The following is a 21,870-nucleotide window of genomic DNA, read 5'->3' on the forward strand; positions in this document are numbered from 1 at the left end:
CATGGCACTAAGTGCCTCATCCAGTCTTCAGGGATGGTGACTCCACCACCTCCCTGGGCAGCCCATTCCAATGCCAATCACTCTCTCTGCCAACAACTTCCTCCTAACATCCAGCCTAGACCTACCCTGGCACAACTTGAGACTGTGTCCCCTTGTTCTGTTGCTGGTTGCCTGGGAGAAGAGGCCACCCCCCACCTGCTACAACCTCCCTTCAGGTAGTTGTAGACACGTTTAATATAAAAAGTAGACATCTTTCAGTATCTAATGAGGACAATTCAGTACATGCTTAACATAGATGACTATGTTACTCAATTCTCCTCCCAAATCATGCTAAACTTCACCTAGAAGGCAGGGACAGCCTGGGCTGAGGGATAAAACCCATGAGAGGGACATTGCTGTGTGCTTGTGCTGCTACTGCTGCACTAGTACCAGGACCAGTGAGGGTGGTGCAGTGTGGCCAGCACCAATGCTCCCACCAGCTGCAGCAGCTGCCCTCAGATCATCTTGCAGTTAGTGCCTTTATCACTGACAATCACAAACCTGCTGCATCTGTTGCTTTGAACAACATTTAACTGCTTTAACTTTCTGAACTCGTGTCAGAGCAAGCCCTTACTGGAGTACTTCAAACAGAAGCAAGTGTTAATTTTACCAAGTATTTCTAGCAAGAGCCCTGGACTCTGAGAGAGGCAAATATCAGGATCTCACTCTTAATACAACACTCATGTAAAACTCAAAATCTACTGCAAAAATAGTCATAACTACTTAACAAGCAGGAATTTGCAGAGCAGCTTTTCTCACTGGATGTGTCTTTTATTCCTGGCTAAAAAGCCAGTTCAGCCATGTCACTTTCCTACTCTGTTCTCAAGGCCTGGAGCAGTCCAAGTGGTTAGGGTCAAACATAAAGGACAAAATGGCCAAAGTCACCCCCCAAGCCTGGCTTACAACTACTCCCTCCTGGTTACAATCCTATGCAAAGAATATGAATGCTGACAGCAGAGGAAAAGGGCAGCACTGGAGGTCATGTACACACAAACACTGAAAACTGAAACATTCCCATTTGTATTTGCCTCAAACCCCAAAATACACCCTAAAAGCAGCTGAAATAAATGTAAGAGTTGCTCTCATTCTTTATTTTTTTTCTTTTGGTCCTGGCCCTTTGGCCCAGCCTCCTTTCTTCTGTTGGAAATATTTCTGCACAATGCAATGTATTGCTCAGAGAAGAGGATGAGACAAAAGCTCTGCTCTAGATAATTTGATCACAAAACCCTTGTGTTTCTGAGAAGTATCTTCTTAACATTTCCCTATTAGGAAAACAGAAAATCTGACATGGATTCATCTATTTTTAATATGGGGGGGGGGGAGGAGGGGAAGAATCTATCACAAGAAGAAGGAATAAAAATAATCTCCCATTGGATGATTATTTGCATTAATCATTCCAGCTGCATTTTAATTCATACCTCTCTGCTCAGCACCACATCAGATGATAACCTCATGCTCCACGGTGCCACTTTTACACATCTGATTAGTCAATAACCCCCTGAAGAGTCATTTTCCACAGTGATTCCAAGAAAAACAGTTTCCCATCAAGTTTCCTATTGAGTAAAATGATCAACCACAAAGGACGCAGGGCTGTTCACATTCAAGCTGTTGGTATCTTCACGTGTGCTGAGCAGTGAGGTTGATAAGAGTTTAACTCATGTCTGAGATAAAAGAATCTGTTGAAACTTTCAATCTTTTTGGAGACTGAGCAAAAGTGGGCATGCAAATGTGGCATGGCCCACACTGGCTACTGAAATGGGCTGCCCAGGGAGGTGGTGGAGTCGCCGTCCCTGGGGTTGTTCAAGGCAGGATTGGACGTGGCACTTGGTGCCATGGTCTAGCCTTGAGAATTGTGGTAAAGGGTTGGACTTGATGACCTGTGAGGTCTTTTCCAACCTTGTTGATACTGTGATACAGAGTAATCAGAATTCAGACCCAGCTCCAACTATTACATCCTACACAATACCTTGACTGATGGAGAGAATACTGAAATCCAAGCCCTTCTCTCTTGTCGTAGAATCTGAGCCCTTTATGCACAGTCACTTACTCTCCATCTCTCTGACACAATGAATATTTGATTCCTCCATCAAACTTTAACAGCAACACTCCAGAATCTGCTGTAGTATGGCAATTAAAAGCATGAAGAATACAACAAATCTTTCCTGGTCTATGTGAACCTTAGTGAATTTCAATCCACAATCACCAAATTAGAATGCTTCTTTATAAGAGCATAGAAGTTACTTACTTGTTTTTCATGTTTTGGTGTCATCTTCACAGGTTTGTATTAAAATAAAATATGAACCTGGAAAATAAAATAAAATAAGTAAAAACTCCCATCAGAGTCACCTCTAGTAGTTATTTGAAGGTCATTATCACTTCTTCTAGACATTAGTAGACGATGGAAACAGCAAGACTTGATGCCATATATCCAAACCCACATTAGCATTAACTCTATCTGGGATTTCATTAATTTACTTTAAAATCCCATTTCAGAATGTGATAAAATGGGAATAGATGATTGGTATCAATGGGAAAAAAAATGATGGAAAGCATAAAGAATCAATAAGATTAATAACCCTACTGCTGTAGAACCAGAAACTTGTGAAAGGCTTTTCACAGGAACTTGTGAAGAGAGACAAAGGCTGCTTGTTGTGCAAACTAATATTAGAATAAACCAACAGATAACAGAAATTGAGAATATGTTAAGGCCTGCTGATGGTGTAGAAATGTTTTTTTTTACAAGAAATGCTGAGCTTACACAACAGGAACAAAGGGGACATTGAAAAGCCATACAGAGGGATGACTCCAGCCCTGCATCTTCAAAGGCACAACAGAGAGAAGAAAAGACTCTTTCCCCCACCCTGCCCTGAGTTTTGCCCATTCCAAGAAACAATTTGCACAAGACTGCCCTTTCTTGGAATAACTGATGCATATATATATATATATATATATATATATATATATATATGTATAATATAAACCTCAAGCTAAGAAACTAATTTGTGCTCGTTGGTAGAGAACAAACAGGAATAAACACCATGGCACCTGGCGCCGTTTGCTTGCTTTTCATTACCTGAATAAAATCCTTTTAACTCATTTTGAGCTCATCATTTATTACAAGAAGCACTGGGCTAGTCTCCTTCTGTGGATATTTGTCATACATGACAGTCCAGTGATGCTTGTCCATCTCTGGAAGTCAGTGCTTTGCTTCATTGCTCTGACAGCAATCCCAGGGCTCATCCTTGCACCCACCTCTCAAGAGCAGTGCACAGTCAGCATCCCCAGTGCACGAACACATCCATGGCAATGCCACCTGTGCCTTGCTTCCAGGCACCCAAGCACAGGTCTGCGTGACTGTGGCTGAAGTCCAGAATCACTAAAACATCTGAGTCAGCAGCATCGAAACCCCTCTCAACTGTTTCTCTGAGATAGGTGGAAAGACAAACTGTGTGGATCCTGCAGCCTAGCTGAAACCCAGGCCAACTTTCATTGCATCTGTGATTTTAAAACTTCCACATAAGGAAGCATATAATTAGACCAGATTTAAAAGGTCTTGTCATTAACATCTGTGTTAAATCTGCTTTTCCACTGGAAATCTCAACACACATTTAACTACCTCTGCAGCCTCATTAACCAGCTGGTTTGCTCAGAATAGGTACCCACAGAGAAAGAGCAGGACAGCTTTATTCACTTGCTGGCTTAAAGGCACACTGCCTGCCTAAAAACAAATGCTAGGGGAAAGGATTTGCAGTTTGTCTTTCCCCTTTACCTCTCTCCCACATGGCCTCCAGCCACTGTCAGCTAATAACATGGACCTCCAGCTACAGAAACATCCTCTTGTCCCCTCAGCTGCTAAAAGCCAGCCAACTTCCTCTCTCCAAACTGAGAAAACCCAAGCAGGATCACTCCTTCACTCCAGCAGTACAAGTCCTTACACCACTGTCATGATCAGGATGGATGCCACTTGAGCAGGAGAAGCTGAGCAAAATCCCTCTGGGCAGGTGCCTTGCACTGGGAAAGGTGAATTCACAGCTCAGGCAATCACCAGCAACCACTCTCAGCCAGCTGCAAATGCTCTCATGAGAGTAAGGAAGACAAATGGGTACATTTTTGGAGGTGGTTTGCTAAGGTTTAGCAACACAGAGCTTGGAGCCACTCTTGTTCTCGTAAAGCTCTTTATTTAGCTCAAGCCCAGCTAAGGATCCCTGGCATTTCACCTCTGACCATTACCTCTTACAAACACGCTGGACTTTCTAATTACAACTCCACATATTGTCATAAAATAGAGCACAAAGACAAGCAGACATGTTTCTTTGACCAGGAAATTGCTTTGGAACAAACACCTCTTGGTCAAATTTCTGTGGGATCAGTTACATCAAAAACAGGATAGTCTGTCTCCAAACAGAAATACCCACACAGGAGACTCCAGGCATCCTGAACGGTGCCATTGGTAAGGTTCCTGTCTCCACTAAGACAAGGCCATCATTTTGCCTCTGTGGCTAGGATAGAGCTGACCAAAGCACAGAGGAATATGGAAAACCTACTCCCAGTAAATCTTCTCTTTTTGCTCCATATATTCAGTGTGGCCAGTAGGAGGAGGAAGGTTATTCTTCCCCTGTGCTCAACACTGGTCAGGCCACACCTTGAGTCCTGTGTCCAGTTCTGGGCCCCTCAATTCAAGAGAGATGTTGAGGTGCTGGAATGTGTCCAGAGAAGGGCAACAAAGCTGGTGAGGGGCCTGGAACACAAACCCTATGAGGAGAGGCTGAGGGAGCTGGAGGTGTTCAGTCTGGAGAAGAGGAGGCTCAGGGCTGACCTCATTGCTGTCTACAACTACCTGAAGGGAGGCTGTAGCCAGGTGGGGTTGGTCTCTTCTGCCAGGCAAGCAGCAACAGAACAAGGGGACACAGTCTCAAGCTGTGCCAGGGCAGGTCTAGGCTGGATGTTAGGAGGAAGTTGTTGGCAGAGAGAGTGATTGGCATTGGAATGGGCTGCCCAGGGAGGTGGTGGAGTCACTGCCCCTGGAGGTGTTGAAGCCAAGCCTGGCTGAGGCACTTAGTGCCATGGTCTAATTGACTGGCTAGGGCTGGGTGCTAGGTTGGACTGGATGATCTTGGAGGTCTCTTCCAACCTGCTTGATTCTATGATTCTATGTCTATGCTCCAGATGGAGAAGAGCACTCAGACACTTTTTGCTGCATAGGCTCAGGAGTCCAAGCAGCCCTTGCAAAGTGGCAAGGGCCAAGAATTTGGCTCATCAATTGTAGCTGCTGTTAATGCAGATGATTATTAGGAGCTTTCATTCTGGCAGAGATAAATGGCTGTTACCTCTCAGGAGCACACAAGCACACACCACAAAACACACTGCGCAGAAGATGATTCTGTCTGCTATCTTTCTCCACTGGGTGCAGTTGTAGCCTAGTTTGGGTTTGGTTTTTTTCCTCCCTTTCTGCTCTGGCTGAATGTGCTGTGGGGTTTTGTCTGGTTTGTGTTTTGGGTTTTTTTCTTAAACAAATGGCAGCTCAGTATATTTTTTTTCAGTTACGTCTCTTTGCCCTATCGATTCTGCAGTTCCTCTCTCTCCTGCCTCTTAACTGATTTAAGCAAGAAATTATGCAAGCCTAAAATATCTCATTCCTGACACTGTTAGTGAATGACATGGCTGAAATAACACATTTCATCTTATCATCTGGGGTTTTCTTTTAACGACTGTGTTATGTGCTGGTGCAGTTTAAACTCCACACAGCCATCAAAACTCTTAATATTTAATAATTAAAATGAATATTTCAGGGGGAAAAAAACATAAAATATTTAAAATACATCACTTTTTCATCAAGTAATAGGGGAAGAGAGTAAATATGGAAACACAAGCCCACCATAGCTACATTTGCCACTGACCCCAGCCACACTGCAGCCACTTGCAGGCATACTGAATGAATACCTCTCCTATGAGGACAGACTGAAAGAGTTGGGGCTGTGCAGTCTGGAGAAGAGCAGGCTCCCAGGTGACCTTCTTGTGGCCTTCCAGTATCTGAGAGGGGACCTACAAAAAAGCTGGGGAGGGACTTTTTAGGCTATCAGGGAGTGACAGGACTAGGGGGAATGGAGCAAAGCTGGAAATGGGTAGGTTCAGACGGGGCATGAGGAGGAGGTTGTTGAGCATGAGAGTGGTGAGAGGCTGGAATGGGTTGCCCAGGTTGGTGGTTGAGGCCCCATCCCTGGAGGTGTTTAAGGCCAGGCTGGATGAGGCTGTGGCCAGCTGGATCTAGGGTAGGGTGTCCCTGCCCATGGTGAGGGGATCGGAACTCGATGATCCTCGTGGTCCCTTCCAACCCTGACTGATTCTATGAATGCATTATTCCATCTGCCAGCATGACATGTATCTTGGGATTTCTTGAACACATGTCAAATCCAGTGCAGCAGAACAGTTCAACTCTCTGCTTGAGAAGATGCCTTTTTACCTTCGGAAAGACCCTATCAAAAATACTGGTGGTGGAGAGAAGCAGCCTCCAGATAACAAACTAAAGGCTGCTGGTGGTTTTATTCAGACAAAACCAAAACCAACCTTCCCCTCAAAAAAAAAAAATCCAGAGAGAAATGAACCAATGTTGGGGAAAAAACAATCGGTAGTTTTGATAAAATGAATTCTGCTGTGACTGGGGAGGGGAAACCTACTGCTTTGAGTAAGGGTTTTTTTTCTGCTTCTTATCTGTTACCAGTCTGAGGAGATTTTGGTTTTGTATGAGTTTCATATACTCAGTATAACACCTGCTCCTTGCAACACATATTTTTGACAGTTCTTAACTGCATAACCAACTGCCAACAATAACCACTCAAAAGCAAAAAAAAATTACATTGAACTTGCCATACTTTCTGTACCCTAAAAAGCACAAAAATCAGCAAACAAAATAAAACCATGAATAAAAATACCAAAGCCAAGTACTGCAGTGCTCTTCTTAGGGTTAACAGTTAAACTGCAATGCTATTTTTAGGGATAAAGAGTACTGAGTATTCTGTTTCATATTTTAGAGTTGATTCTATCTTTGTATACCTGAATTAAAACAGATTATTTGTTATTACGAAGCAAATGCCCTTTTATCATGTAATTGGATTGCATTGGCATTGGAATGGGCTGCCCAGGGAGGTGGTGGAGTCACTGTCCCTGGAGGTGTTGAAGAAAAGACTGGATGAGGCACTTAGTGCCATGGTCCATAGTTGACTGGCCAGGGCTGGGTGCTAGGTTGGATTGGATGATCTTAGAGGTCTCTTCTAACCTGGTTGATTCTATGATTCTAATTCTGAAAGGTCAGTCACTGGCAGGGAGAGTCACTGCTGGGGAAAGTGCATCTACTGCAATTCTTGCACAGAGCAGAGGACCTGAGATGCCTGTGCCACTGCTGTTGAACAGGACTAGGAAATGGAGGAGCTAAATACTCACTTAGTATTAACTCACAGCTAGTCAGAAGCATGGATAAAATATTTTCTTAGGCTGCAAAGGAAAGGATAATGAGTGGAAGAAAGTAATGTTAACTTGTTTATGGAACAAAACCGCCTGGAATCATAAGACTGTATATACCCATGGAAAGGTCCATTTTGCTCTGTAGTGACTTACACAGTGACTCATACTGGAAAGTCTAGATTGTGCAGGTCACAGAGCATCCTCTACCCTGCTGATTACATTCACCTCACCTTCCCTCAGCAAATCACCATAAGGGTCTGCTTGTCAGAAGTGAAAATAATATGAAATACATCAGCTTTTTCATCTAAACTCTGCACAGCACTCAGGTGTCTGCAGACCACTTAGTGAAGTCAACAAGATAAAGTACCCCTTGAGTGAATCCATCTCACCTTCCAGGCTGAAGGCACTTGTTTCATCAGAGTCATATGATAGTGGCAGCAGAATCACTTTGCTGCTGAGCAGGAAACAAGCACTCTGCCTAAATGGCTTTTAAAAGCAGAAGAGCTTTCCAAATCACCACCAGGATTCACAAGCCTTCCTTCCAAACACAACTCTACCTAAAACACACTGACAAAAATCACATCTTTCCAGCTGCACTTAAAATTCCAATTTCCAGCTGCTGCTGTCAAGATGCTTAGTTCTAACTCCAGTTTTCCCACAGGATTTTACTCCATTGGTTGCTAAATGCTTGGTTATGGCCACCAAGTATAAGACAGGTCCTCTTTAGACACTGTGTTGTAGCTTTCCCCCAACAAACCATGCCCTTGTGTTGCAAAATTCCCCTGGCTATAGAGATCTGGTTTTGGTCAAGACAATTAGTCAATTTAGAAATAAACCAAATATATTTTCATTTGCTTCAGAGGAACCTGAAAATCCAAGAGTTAATCTAACATGCACATTCCCCTCTCCCTCTCCAAAATACAAACACGCCAGGGATTGTAGTGTCAGGTGTAGGTCACAGATTTCCAGTTACACCGCTGTTATACCGTGCTCTGAATTGCAGCAACTCCGTATCAGGTTGCTGGACAGCAACAGGACTCACACTCTCTGGAACCTCTAAAGATAAGCCAGGAAGAAGTACTGGGAAATCACAGAATTGCAGAATTAGCCAGGTTAGAAAAGACCTTTGATATCAACCTGTCACCTGACACCTTCTAATTAACTAAACCATGGCACTAAGTGCCTCATCCAGTCTCCTTTTAAACACCTCTAGGGATGGGGACTCCACCATCTCCCTGGGCAGCCCATTCCAATGGCAAATCACTCTTGCTGTGAAGAACTTCTTCCTAACATCCAGCCTATACTTCCCTCGGGTACAACTTGAGACTGTGTCCCCTTGTTCTGTTGCAGGTTGCCTGGGAGAAGAGACCAACCCGCACCTGGCTACAGCCTCCCTTCAGGTAGTTGTAGACAGCAATGAGCTCTGCCCTGAGCCTCTTCTCCAGACTGAACACCTCCAGCTCCCTCAGCCTCTCCTCACAAGGCTGTGCTCCAGCCCCCTCACCAGTCTTCTTGTCCTCTGGACACATTCAAGCACCTCAGCATCTTTCTTAAACTGAGAGGCCCAGAACTGGACACAATACTAAAGATGTGGCCATCTATTCACAGTAGGAGAGAGCACTGGATGTTTCTTCACTCTCCTTGGGTTTTTTTCAGTCTCAAACTGCAGGCATATGGCTCAGCCAAAGGATTTCACATATATTCTGCAGTTTCAGTGGGTTGCTTATCCCAGAGCAACTGTTACTGTGGGGTTTTCCACACTAGAAAAACACCATTAAGGCTAACACTGGTAGGATGAGCTTTTAGGCAGTGGCTAGAGAACAGTAATTGTGGGTGAAGACAATCAAAGAATAGTATGAGCTAGCCTTCATCATGCTAATTAGTTATTACTCAGGGCTGATGCGTGCCACAGCTGCTGCAGGCAACCTGGAAACCACTCTGAGTTATCCTGCAGCTCCTGCTGCTGCTGGTCTGCCATGTGAGCCTGTCTTTGCTACTTTACAAATATTACAATGCATAATAAGTAGTTTAAACTGCACTAAATGACTTTGTAGCATAAATAATTGAAGATTTTGTCACTAGGGCATTTTCAGAAGGCCAACAAAGAGATGAGGCAGTCTTTGAAGGGAAGTACTGGTGACCTCCATGGTAAAGTCCCAATAAGTTCATTTGCTCCAGAGATCTTCTGAGACCCCCTTGAGCTAGAAGAAACCAATCTCAGAAGAAGCAGCTACTGGAAAATTCAATTCCCTTTCAACTACAGCCATACTCAATGTGGAAAACACTGGTCAGGCACCAGATTTCCTACTGACACTGGCACAAGCACGGCATGCCATGGGCAGTAAAACCCTGTATGAAAACAAAGGGGAAGCAGCAACTCATTTCCCAGGTAAAACCACTTGGTGAGGCAGTACCCAGGCATCTCCCAAGTCAAGGTTCAGTTAAAGAAGGGGCGAGTGAAGACATTCATGTTGTGCACACACATATCATAGAATCAACCAGGTTGGAAGAGACCTCCAAGGTCATCCAGTCCAACCTATCCCCCAGCCCTATCCAATCAACTAGACCATGGCACTAAGTGCCTCATCCAGGCTTTTCTTGAAGACCCCCAGGGACGGTGCCTCCACCACCTCCCTGGGCAGCCCATTCCAGTGGGAAATCACTCTCTCTGGGAAGAACTTCTTCCTAATATCCAGCCTATGCCTACCCTGGCACAACTTGAGACTGTGTCCCCTTGTTCTGTTGCTGGTTACCTGGGAGAAGAGGCCACCCCCCACCTGGCTACAATGCCCTTTCAGGTAGTTGTAGACAGTAATAAGATCACCCCTGAGCCTCCTCTTCTCCAGGTACACCACCAGCAACATAAAATCGCCCACTGACAGACACCCCCAGATGTTTTTATATGATGCCAGTAACAAACTACACATCAGACAGCTGCCACTTTTACCAGCTGCATTACAAACGAAGAAGAAAGGATTTTTGAATAGAGAGCATCTCGAAACACCGATTCAAATCCTAACAAAAACCTTAAACACTGCTTCTGAAGAAGGTTTTTGTGTTCAGAGAATGGTTTCTTTGGGGTTTTTTTGTCCAACATTGTGTTTCCTACAGGAATATTTCTTTGCATTAAATCAAATTAAGCTGCCCTAAAAAAATACTACCTTCCCCAAAGTATCTCTCTGTCATAACTAATTCTCACTTGTCATGGAGAGAGAAGGGCTGCTGGCAGCTGTATCTTTCCTGCTGAATAAGCAGAACAAAAAAAATCAGCAAATGCTATGCAGGCTTTTTGCAACATTGCTTTCTCAGTCTCACAAATGCAAATGGCATCACCTGACCTTTCCTTCCTGACTCACCCCCTGGAAGATTCTGACTCTCATATACCAAGAAAGGTCTCGGTTTTTGTGGTGCATTTCAAACACTTTGAGTTAACGCTACGATTTTTCTCTGCTGCGTGAACTGCTGTTGCACAACACTACACGTTTTAGCTTTGCTTCCATTCTGCTGTGGATTTCCTTGCTCTACCAAAACCAGCTCGTTTTGTGCCACAGCACCTGGTCCCATCTTGGAAGTGCTTAGTCTTGTCGTGAAGCGAAGCAGAAGCAAGAAGCACAGCCCTGCCCATTGATGTAGGGAAAGAACCCCACAAAGTGTTGTGAAGAAGGTACCTTTATTTACAGTACCAGGTGACAGGGAGGATTGCTCCACCAAAAGCTGCACACTTGCACCTTCTTCAGGTAGCTACTTGTATGCTACAAAACCATCCCTAGTCAGTATGTAGATAGGGTTAACAACTAGTTGTAGGAATGGGTGGGACTGTTACAATCAGTTCTTGGAACTCATTTCCATAATGTCCCACCTCTTCACACATGCTCATTGCCACCTGGTGGTTATCTTTTGGAGTCTTGCTGATGAAGGCTTGATGTCTTCCTCAGTTTGTTCCTTTTGCTTATCTGGCACCAGTTTCAGGTGACATTCTTGGCCAAAGTTTCTGATGTTGTCATCTTTGAATACAGTATTCTTAAAATCACAGAATCAAGCAGGTTGGAGGAGACCTCCAAGATCATCCAGTCCTACCTAGCACCCAGCCCTGTCCAATCAACTGGAACATGGCACTAAGTGCCTCAGACAGTCTTTTCTTGAACACCTCCAGGTACAGCAACTCCACCACCTCCCTGGGCAGCCCATTCCAATGCCAATCACTCCCTCTGTGAAGAACTTCCTCCTGATACCCAGCCTAGACCTCCCTGGCACAACTTGAGACTGTCCTCCCTCATTCTGTTGCTGCTGCTTCTTCTCCAAGGGAGTATTCCTGTGCCTCCTCATGCTTAAACCACCTTTCTTTGTTTATATCTGATTCACAGTGGTTTGTACAGTTAGTAGTTACCTGGGTTGCTACATTCTCTATTTTCTATCCCACTTTTCCCATATCACCATAGCTATAGAATTAGAATTCCCAGTCTCACGATGTGCATCTAGAGAGATGGCTGGAAAAGATGATGCAAATACAATCAAAAGCAAATTAAAAGTTAAGCAATAATATTCTTAAGCCTGATACTAAGCAGTCTCTGTAACTGCAGCTCAAAACAACTGGAAAGATGGGAAATACTACAGTCCTTATATCAAGCTTAACAAGCATTTTGATTAAGTCCATTCAAACTGTTCAGTGTCTTGGGTCTTTTGAGTTGACCAAACCTATGAGGGATTGTTAAAGCAGTCCAGCTGGATCAGCCATCAAACCTCTCACACTGTGGAAATTCGCTCTACAAACTCTCTTCCCCTGAAGAATGCATCAGATGGCCCAGTGGTGTGGCACATGTGTAGCTGCACCCATATACTGCAACCAGTTAAGGTGTGTATTAACAGTGATTCCAGCTGTTCAGCCTGTTTGTTCAACGGGCTTTGTTCCCAGCCTGTGCCCAGTGGCATGGGCTTCCATTTACTAAAGCATTACTAAAGCAGAGTGTTCTGAGGAGCTAGCAGCATTTGGCAGGAGGAACTTTCATTGAAACCAACCAATAAGAAAATCAGTGATCTATCCATAGCCCTCAGTGTGCTGCTTCTCAGTTCTTTTGTGCCCACTAAATGTCAAGATTTTACTTTGGTTCCTTCCATCCCAATCATGGATCTTGCTGTTGCACCATGACTTAGTAAGTCTGGTGCTTGGCCAGGTCTCACCATGGAAAGTAGATTTCAGAAGTTGTGAGAGAACAGCAAGACATATGACAAGCCAAAATAGCAGGGAGGAAAAGAAGAAAAGCAGCACTTGAGTTTTACTGCTTTGCCATCACAGCCAAGTCAGCCTGAAACAAACACTGTCTGAAGTTCAGGCAGCAAGAGAAGCAAAGGTAGACAACTCCCTAACTGCAGGACAACTACAGCCCACAGCTTGCTTGTGTGGTACCTAAACCTGTGTAATACTTTTCCAACAATAAATTTAAGTAGACCAGAAAGAGATCTAAAGGACTTTTTCTAAACCTGTGTAATACTTTTCCAACAATAAATTTAAGTAGACTAGAAAGAGATCTAAAGGACTTTTTCTGCCTTCATCAGGAGGAAGACTTCTCACTCATTGAGCAGATGCTGCCTAAACGAGCAGAAGGCACAAATTCAAATTCATTTTAAACCTGATCAGTTCAGGCTCTATTACAGGTTTATGGAAAAACAATGGATGAGATGAAACTGGGTTTAGTTTGCGGTGTTTAGGTAAGGCTTATTCCAGGTTCACTTAAATATATTTCTTCTAGGCAAAAAAAAAAGGCACAATCCAGTCTTAGAACAAGCATCATATTACATAATCACATCTTCAGATAAAGCTGTCAAAACTTAGCTATTAATTAGGGACATATATGAAATTCCACTTAGTGGCCCTACAGGCAAATCTGTCATATTGCTGCTTGGACCTGACAGCCACCAAGATACCCACCCCGGCTCTACCATTTTGCAGGAAGACAACAATGCTGCAGAGGGACAAGAGCTTTTCAGTCTAGGGATACACATGCATCTTGGAACAGAACTGTAGTCAAGGCAACTTGACAAAATGAACCACCGAGGTGAGGTGGGAGCAGAAGGTACCAGTTACACACAAGCCCTGCAGTTGGAAGCCCATAGAGAAAAGCCCTGCTGCAAGCATCCAGCCTGCTTGGTCACTGCCAGTAACTCTTCTGCAAAACTGATGCAATTGGACTGCTATGGACAACAGAAAGAGGAATAACCATTACTGATCACACAGTCTGCTTTACAGGCGAGTTTCAAATCCTGCAGCACATATACAGGCAAATGCATGCTTCGAACGGTGCTGTCCTTCACAGAGTATTTTAGTGATCTAACAGGAGAAGAGACAGGAGAATGTCTTGTCTAGCCTAAAAACAACACAACTTCTGCAACTGTAAGAGCTATCTATTTAGCTGACTGCTGAAGATCACAACTTCATCTGCATTAGAGATAGGATAAGGCTATTCAAGGACTCAAAGTTATCTAGTTCAGCAGAGCTTAAGGGGAAAAGACAGTGCTCCTTGGAATTAAGCTTTACTAGAAATCCCATGAAGGGGTAATCACATACATCAATCTCAAATATCATTTTCCACACTGCTAACAGACTTATATTTCATATGTCTAGGACAAGTCAATTACCAGCCAAGGCTAGAATGATAGAAGCTCTAGTGATCCTCATTTGGTCAAAGTAATTCTGCAGCGCTCAGAAACATACTAATGCTTGCTGCTGTCATGATCTAAGAGGATAGACAAGGCAGTGCTGTAAACAGAGATGATGCTTTGTACAAGAGATTAGGAGCATACTTGAAAATATTTCAGAAGCTGCCTATCCCAAAGCCATATTTTTTTTCAAGCAGACATGTTCCTATAATAAAACATATTTAATCTTGCCTCGGACAAAGAGATCTGCAGCTCTGGAGAGCCTGGAGAATAGGAAGAAAATAGCTGCTGATGCACATATGCTACAGCAGAGCATATTATTTTCCAGATCTTGTGTTTAAATGGAAATATGTGATGTCAAAACAAAAAAAAAAAAGGCAAAATCTGAATGTAGCCTGAAGCTTGGAAGCTGCCTTTATGTTTTCTTAAAGACAGTCCACAGAACTCCAAATACTCTGTGCGGTTATCTGCCATTAATTACAAGGTTTGATGCATGTATTGAAGGGTAATTTTCCCTACAAAGTCAAGATGCTTTCTTTACAAGGTGATGTGAACTATTAACGCCTACTTAGCAAGGTTTGCATTAAATCACTGTGACTCAGCTGCGAAAAGCTCACCAAAAAGACCTCAGCAGAAAGAGGATCCCACATCCCTACTCTAAGATTTAGCCTTCGACTAGACATCCAGTGTATACATGCTTTTTTTCTGGCCAGCTGATTAAACAGATCTCCAAATCTACCTGTGACAAGTGAAATAGCAGTCATAAAACTTCCCTGCAGATGAGTATATTAGTAAAGCTTCATTTCTGCACAAGCTTTTCTATGTTTCACACAGTGCTTCATAAAATTCCCAAAGGGGCATTTTAGCTATAAATCCTCTCCAATTTGTGACTCTTGCTGCATAAACACAGTTTTATGATCTGAGAGGTTGAAGAACTCTTGAAGCCACCTGACTGCCTCCCCCACTACCTTCACAGCAACCCTTATCTTCATCTGGCTGATCAGGGTGAGACAATGGATTTTATCTCCTCTGGAATGAGTGCTTTGCCTTCCTATCTTCCCAATAACCTTGATGATTCAATGCCACATAATACTACAAGCAGTCCTCACCGTAAACAGACCTAAGGAACGCAAGAGTCATAGATCTTTAGGGAGCAGACCAGCTGGCATCACCAGTTAAACGCTGGTCTCGTCATTTCAGATGCCTGAAGACATGTGAGGGTATTTTTAGGCTGTGTTCCTCCACGACTTGAGAGCCAAGGCTATTATATTTAGCTGTTCTCAAAGCAAGTATGATTGCAGTGGCGCTGATAGGACTGTTTACACACCTGAATGTCCAGCACCTCATAGGCTCTGGCATCATCAAAATACCCTCTAGTGCCCAAGACTAGCAGCTACTTCACTTCTCCCCAGCACTCCACTTATCACCTAGCCTTTTCATGCCTCCTGGGCAGAAGTTCATTTCTTCTGGGAAAAGGCACACCACTCTTGGCAAACCAAAGCCTTCCCTTCTGGGAAGACTGCTGGAGATTGCATTAAAACGGGTGACCAAAGTTATGACTCATTTAAAAGCACACCTCACCACTATGCAGTTAAAACAATGAGACTATTAGAAGGCACAAAGTTATAACCTGGTGATTGTTGTTATACACGTGGAGTAAGGTAGGTGAGCAGCTAGGGCTTCCCTGAGGGAAAGGAGGGGCAGGAACTCCAACTTTAAGGATGTGTTGGCAGCACAGATGCACACACAGAGGTCAGGGTGCATGACTCATTAACAACTCTGTAGTAAAACAGATGCTTTGTTGCAGGAGCAAAACATCCGTTTAGCTTTGAGGCGTGGGATACCTGTAAGTGATCTTATCCTCCTGGACAACTCTGGCACAGACAGGAGAAGTAGGAATTTTCTTAAGCCACAAAGCCTTTCCATACCAAGAACCATTAATTTCTTCATATCCCATTAAGCAGGCATGGAAAGCAAATTGTACTCCCTTTTCATGCACAGAGAGAAGATCCATAACAAAATCATCATTTATTTGTTCTTAAACAAATGAAACCCATCAGTATGCATCTTGCATACTTTGTGGCCACCGTAAAGTCAGCAATATGAAGATTCTGGAGCAAAGGGAAGCTCTTTTCAAACTCACCAAGTCTTTCTTCCTTGGGTCAGGCCCATAGGTTGCTGCTGAGATGTAAAGGTTTTTGCAGGGTTCATGTCTATTGATGAATTAATCTCGCTGCAGCACCAGTGAGCACAATTTTCGTTCTGTACCTTTCCTAATCACCTCTGGCAGGATGATTAACATAAACAACCAAACAAGGAAAAAAAAAATCCAAACAAAACCCAAACAAAAAAACCCACAAAACCAAAACAAACAAAAAAACCCAGATAACAAATAAACATCAAAACCTACACCATAATAAACCCCACAGGTTGTAAACACTTGCCCCACAGCATGGACAGTTGGAGTTGTTACTTGCTTCCTGGGAGTATCAAGAACAGCACAGGTGACAAATTCAGTGTATCATATCTCTGCAATGTGCCATGTGTATCTTATTTCCATGCATGTGTTAGGTAATTTAAGCTTTTCTAAGCAGAAAATTAAAAGAGATCTATTACATTTAGGATATTGTGATTTTTCTTTTGTCTTGTTAAACATTTTTTTTTTAAGATAATAAAAATATGCAAAAGTCAGCAATATTTTGACTTATGCTAAATATATTAAGAGGAAAAAGCAGCTATGTGACCTTCAGGAGTTTCCCAGCTTCTTGGCAAGATAACTCTTGGGAAAGAGAAGCAAATCATCCTGTAATTGCCTTTTCACTACAAGGAACTACATGCACAAGTGCAGTGCATAGTATTTTGGCTCTAGAGCTCTTTCTTTGTAGTTTCCCTTCTTAAAACTCAGTACAGCTTGGTCATGGGTTGGTTGCCTGGATGTGGATGATCAGTGCCTTTCAAGCAGGCTTCCAAGCATATCTGGGACATCAGTATGATGAGGCTGGCGTCATGACATAGCACATACAGTTGCTGCACCTTCCTTGTGAGCAGCAGCTGAAGACTAAGTAGGACAGCTTGTAAGCATCCACAGATCCACTGAATGTTTATATTCAGGTATCTGAATCCTACTTGGTCAGATTCCTGCAGGACAGGGAAATGCAATGAAATGTAATCTAATAATGTGATTGTAAATGGTCCTGCATGTCCCACCACAAGACTTTTACAGTCAGAAGAACCCAACTTCTGTATTAACACATTGACAGCATCTCCTACTCTACAGGATCAGAGGACCAACAGAATGGCAGGCAGAGGGGAACATCAGGCTGAAGCAAGTGCACTTAGTACCAGCAGGTGCAGCTACTTGGGCCAAAAGCAATGCAAGGTGTACAGGAGGGATGCATCACAGAGAGGTGCTCTAAGGTTGCTTAACTAGGAATAGTGTGTGAGAAGCTTCAGGATTATGACCTTCTCTGCATGGAAAAAGCTATTTTGTAAGAGTCATGTGCAAAAGTAGTGTAAGCTCTGTAAAAATGTCTAGGTGTGTAGCCTTTGCCCTTGCTATATTCTGGTCCTCCTCTACTAAGCACCAGTACCCATCATCAGCCCCATCACCAATCCTAGCTAGACGGTGACAGTTCACCCAAAGAGCCACATCACAGCCCGTTTACCAACTTCTGACTTGATTTAATGCTCCATCTCCTCTTTAAGCCTGAGAATTATTCAGTTTGACCCAAATTCCCAGTGGTTTTTGCTGAGTGCAGCACTGTGCTTAGGAAAGGGAATCCCAGGGCACTCAAAGAGTCTGCAGCACAGCAGGGCAGCACTCATGCCTGATCAGTATGCTGTGTCTTTGCTAAAGGCATTACAGCACTGTGGACGTGCACTGACCACAGAGGTAGCTTAAGCAGGTACACCAGGGCTGGTGAAAGGTGCTGTTTTCAGAACAGCTGTTCCTCAGCAGTTAATGCAGAAAAACACAGCTGAAAACAACTCCTAAGTGTATTAAAAGACGGAAGTGAGAGGCATCTAAGAGTAAAGGCAATGTTTAACCAGTTCTGCTGGGAGCAAGGGAGAACCAGAAAACTGCAATTTTGTGGAGGCAGGATCTAAACAATATTTCATGAAACACAGTGTTCTGATGCTAATCCCACTTTCTGCTGGGCTTTCACTGATTGATTGTACCATAAACATATCTTGAAAGGAAAAACAAAACAAAAGGGCAAACCCTAAACCAAACCAAAAAAATATCCACCAAACCTGCATAATCCAAATAAATTATATTCAAATATAAAAACTATGGCAGCAGATTATATCATAAACCACCTAATTTTAGGAAAGAGCATCTGCAAGTTGGCAATTGCTGGTTTGCAATGGTATAGAAGCACAAATCCTGAATTCCATTATCTCAGCTGACAACTTCGGAACACAGTTAAACTATAGAGACCAGAATGAAAGAGGAACCATAACACCAGCACAACCATAATGTATTTGCCACTTGTATGAACATTTGGAGCTACCTGATTAAAAGACTAATTCTGCCTATGTTCACGAATAGTGTCCTGTTTTCTATGTCATAGGTCCTCCAGGACCAAAGGCTGCTTTTTAGCTTGTATTTGTGAAGCCTCTCTCATGGAACACAAGTAACTGGATGAGGATTCTAGGTGCTACTGTCTGCTAACCACACTGTAGCATTAGTACTACACAAGGCAGTTAGTGCCTTCAGAATGCTTTACTCCTTAAAACAAACAGAAAAATTAAACCCTTAAATACTCTTTTGCAAATAAAATTTAAAACCAAAATGATAAACACAACACTTTAAAGTATTTATATAAATGCAAGCTTGGAGTACCAATGAAGGATCTTTAAACTGAAATTCACTAGAAGGTTAAAACTTCTTAGATTCAATATAAAGGAACAGACTTCTGGATTTCAAGTCAAGCACTCCAAGGCTGAAGTAGGCAGAAATATTATCTTCATCTTCTACACGAAGAAAACATGGGTATTTTCATCTTTCTAAAGGAAATCCACTTTTGCATCATTTAGGAAAGCCCTGCCCTGAATTACTTTTAGTTTCATTTTTCCTTAGCAGGCATAGGAAGACTGTCCCCTTCACTCCACCTATTTCCTGTCACAGTGAGAAGCAGAATGGGCAAGGAAGACCGAAGACACTCAATTTCTTGGGCAATGAGTGATGTGGGCACATGCCAGCTGCGCGCTTCAAACACTCCCAAGCCGATCTAGACCCCGATCATCAGTGGCCTGGCTCCCCACCTCCGTCTGCCTTTACCTTTTCATCACTGCTAGCAGGATTAGGCAACGCCGACCTAAAATTGCTACATCCTTGAAGGGGCTGTTAGAACACAGCCTGTCACGCTGATCGGACGGCGGCAGTGTGTCTCCCTACAAAGCCAGTGGGTGCAAGACAACAAGCCAACAACTGGCACCTTGAGGAAGCAGAGAGGCAGCTGCCCGTGTGCCGCTGTGCCAAACTCCAGTATTCCGCCCAAGGCAAACCCAGCAACTCCAGTCACTGGGGCTTCCTTCGGTGCATAAATTGGCTGGTTTTAACCAGCATACTGTGTTGTCGGAGCCTTTTTTCATATATACCTACAAATATTGGGGCTGCTTAATTTAAATAACACACGGAATTTAAGGCAGCCTGTCGAACTACAAAAATACGTATTGAACACAAACCCACGTCATCATATGCACGTTACACGAGATGCACTATAGATTTCTATAGTAGTATACACAACGATACGTACGACTACATAACAATGTCACGTCTACAGAGGCAGAGCTTTTCTATATCCATGTAAAGCTGCCGAAGGTAATGGACTCTCTCTAGCCAAACAAAGCGGGGTGGCTCAAAGCAAGACTGCTAATTATTGAAGCCGCAGTTTCCCACTGCCTGCCGTTACTCACTGCTAAGAGCAGTCACTCGGAGCCGTAAATCACAACGGAGCCGCATATCAAAGGCCAGGAGCACAAACATACTTTAGAAGGCAGAGAGGAACCGAGCCCTGTAGCGGCCGGCAGCTCGGCGACAAGGTTCGCTACCGGTCCCTGGGCTCTCCAAGCCGTTGCCTAAACGCCAGGCTATCTTACCGAGCTAAGGCAGCACCCCGCTATCAGCCGGAGACCGGAGGCACACGGCTCTACAGCCACCGAGCTGCGCCGCGCCGGCAGCTGCGTACACACAGTTCGAGCAGTGCCAGCCTGTGGGCTCTGCCGCGGGCTCCGCAGCCCCGCCGCGGCCGCTTCGACACCTGTGCCGTGGCAGAGCCAGCACCCACGGGAGGAGCTGCCACGACGCCGACCCCCCAACCGCCCCACTCACCGCTCGCCGTGCACCACCGCGGCCGCCGGTCCCGCCGCTGCCGTAGGCCGGCAGAAAGCGGTGCGTCAGCAGCGGTGGGCGGTGCTGAGCCTGCCCGCCCTGCCCACCGCCTGCCCGGAGAGCCCGGCAGCGGCGCGGGAAAAAGAGGTGTCCCTGCGGGGAGGCCGGAGAACGGGCCCGGCGGAGCCGAGTGGGCTGAGCGAGGCGCCTCAGGGTTCGCCCTGTCCGCTGGGGACCGAGAGGGTTTCCTGGAAGCTGGTTCATTCTCGAGCCCTATGTGCTTTATCTGTCCTCTGAGGCATCTGGAGGTGCAGAGAGTGCTTTTGCTCAAAGAGTGATGTTAGGAGCTTTTTCCTTAAGGATGAAACAAACCCAAGCAAACAAACCGTCAGCAACAGCAGCAAACAAACGAACAAACAAAAGAGGAGGGGGGAGAGAAACTGATATCAATAAGTCCAATTAATTAATTAGTGTTACTCCTGAATTTTTCTTTTCAGCTTTACTTGATCTATAAGGAAACAAAAATGCTACTAATCTTGTTTCCTTACTCTTCCCCCCTCCAATTTATTTTACCTTCATCACATCTTTGATTGTAGATGCTAAGTATCCAGGAGGGAGATTCCCCCCCGCCCAGTTTAGGAGGGACATTGAGATGCTTGAGCGTGTCCAGAGAAGGGCGACGAGGCTGGGGAGAGGCCTTGAGCACAGCCCTACGAGGAGAGGCTGAGGGAGCTGGGATTGGTTAGCCTGGAGAAGAGGAGGCTCAGGGGTGACCTTATTGCTGTCTACAACTACCTGAGGGGTGGTTGTGGCCAGGAGGAGGTTGCTCTCTTCTCTCAGGTGGCCAGCACCAGAACAAGAGGACACAGCCTCAGGCTGTGCCAGGGGAGATTTAGGCTGGAGGTGAGGAGAAAGTTCTTCCCTGAGAGAGTCATTGGACACTGGAATGGGCTGCCCGGGGAGGTGGTGGAGTCGCCGTCCCTGGAGCTGTTCAAGGCAGGACTGGACGTGGCACTTGGTGCCATGGTCTGGCCTTGAGCTCTGTGGTGAAGGGTTGGACTCGATGATCTGTGAGGTCTCTTCCAACCCTGATGATACTGTGATACTGTGAGATATGAAATACATGATGAACGTTGTGTGCCAGTGCTTGGAGACAGTCTTGGAAATGGGATGTTAGGAGCTCCTAAAAAGGAGCTTAGCAAGCAATTGTATATCTGTGAGAAACACAGGTTGGAAGGGACCCCACCAAAGCCGAATCCCCTGGGGTAGACCACACAGGAATGCATCCAGGCAGGTTTTGAAAGTCTCCAGAGGAGACTCCACAAGCTCTCTGGGCAGCCTGTTCCATCACCCTCACTGTAAAGAATTTTCTCCTCACGCTG

General features: G+C 44.5%; 1 protein-coding gene across 1 annotated transcript in view; it reads right to left on the bottom strand.

Moving 5' to 3' along the window:
* SNX10 (sorting nexin 10) overlaps positions 1–20,684 on the bottom strand; it is a 38,775-nt gene extending 18,091 nt beyond the window's left edge. The window contains exons 1-2 of the mRNA XM_064167131.1: positions 20,489–20,684; positions 2,285–2,341 (exon numbers count right to left, since the gene is read on the bottom strand). Coding sequence (XP_064023201.1) covers positions 2,285–2,308 — 24 coding nt within the window. The 5' untranslated portion in view covers positions 2,309–2,341; positions 20,489–20,684. The remainder of the gene's footprint in view (positions 1–2,284; positions 2,342–20,488) is intronic.
* Positions 20,685–21,870: the final 1,186 nt, after the last annotated feature.

This window comes from Pogoniulus pusillus, chromosome 28 (genome assembly GCF_015220805.1).
Source record: "Pogoniulus pusillus isolate bPogPus1 chromosome 28, bPogPus1.pri, whole genome shotgun sequence".
NCBI lineage: Eukaryota > Metazoa > Chordata > Aves > Piciformes > Lybiidae > Pogoniulus > Pogoniulus pusillus.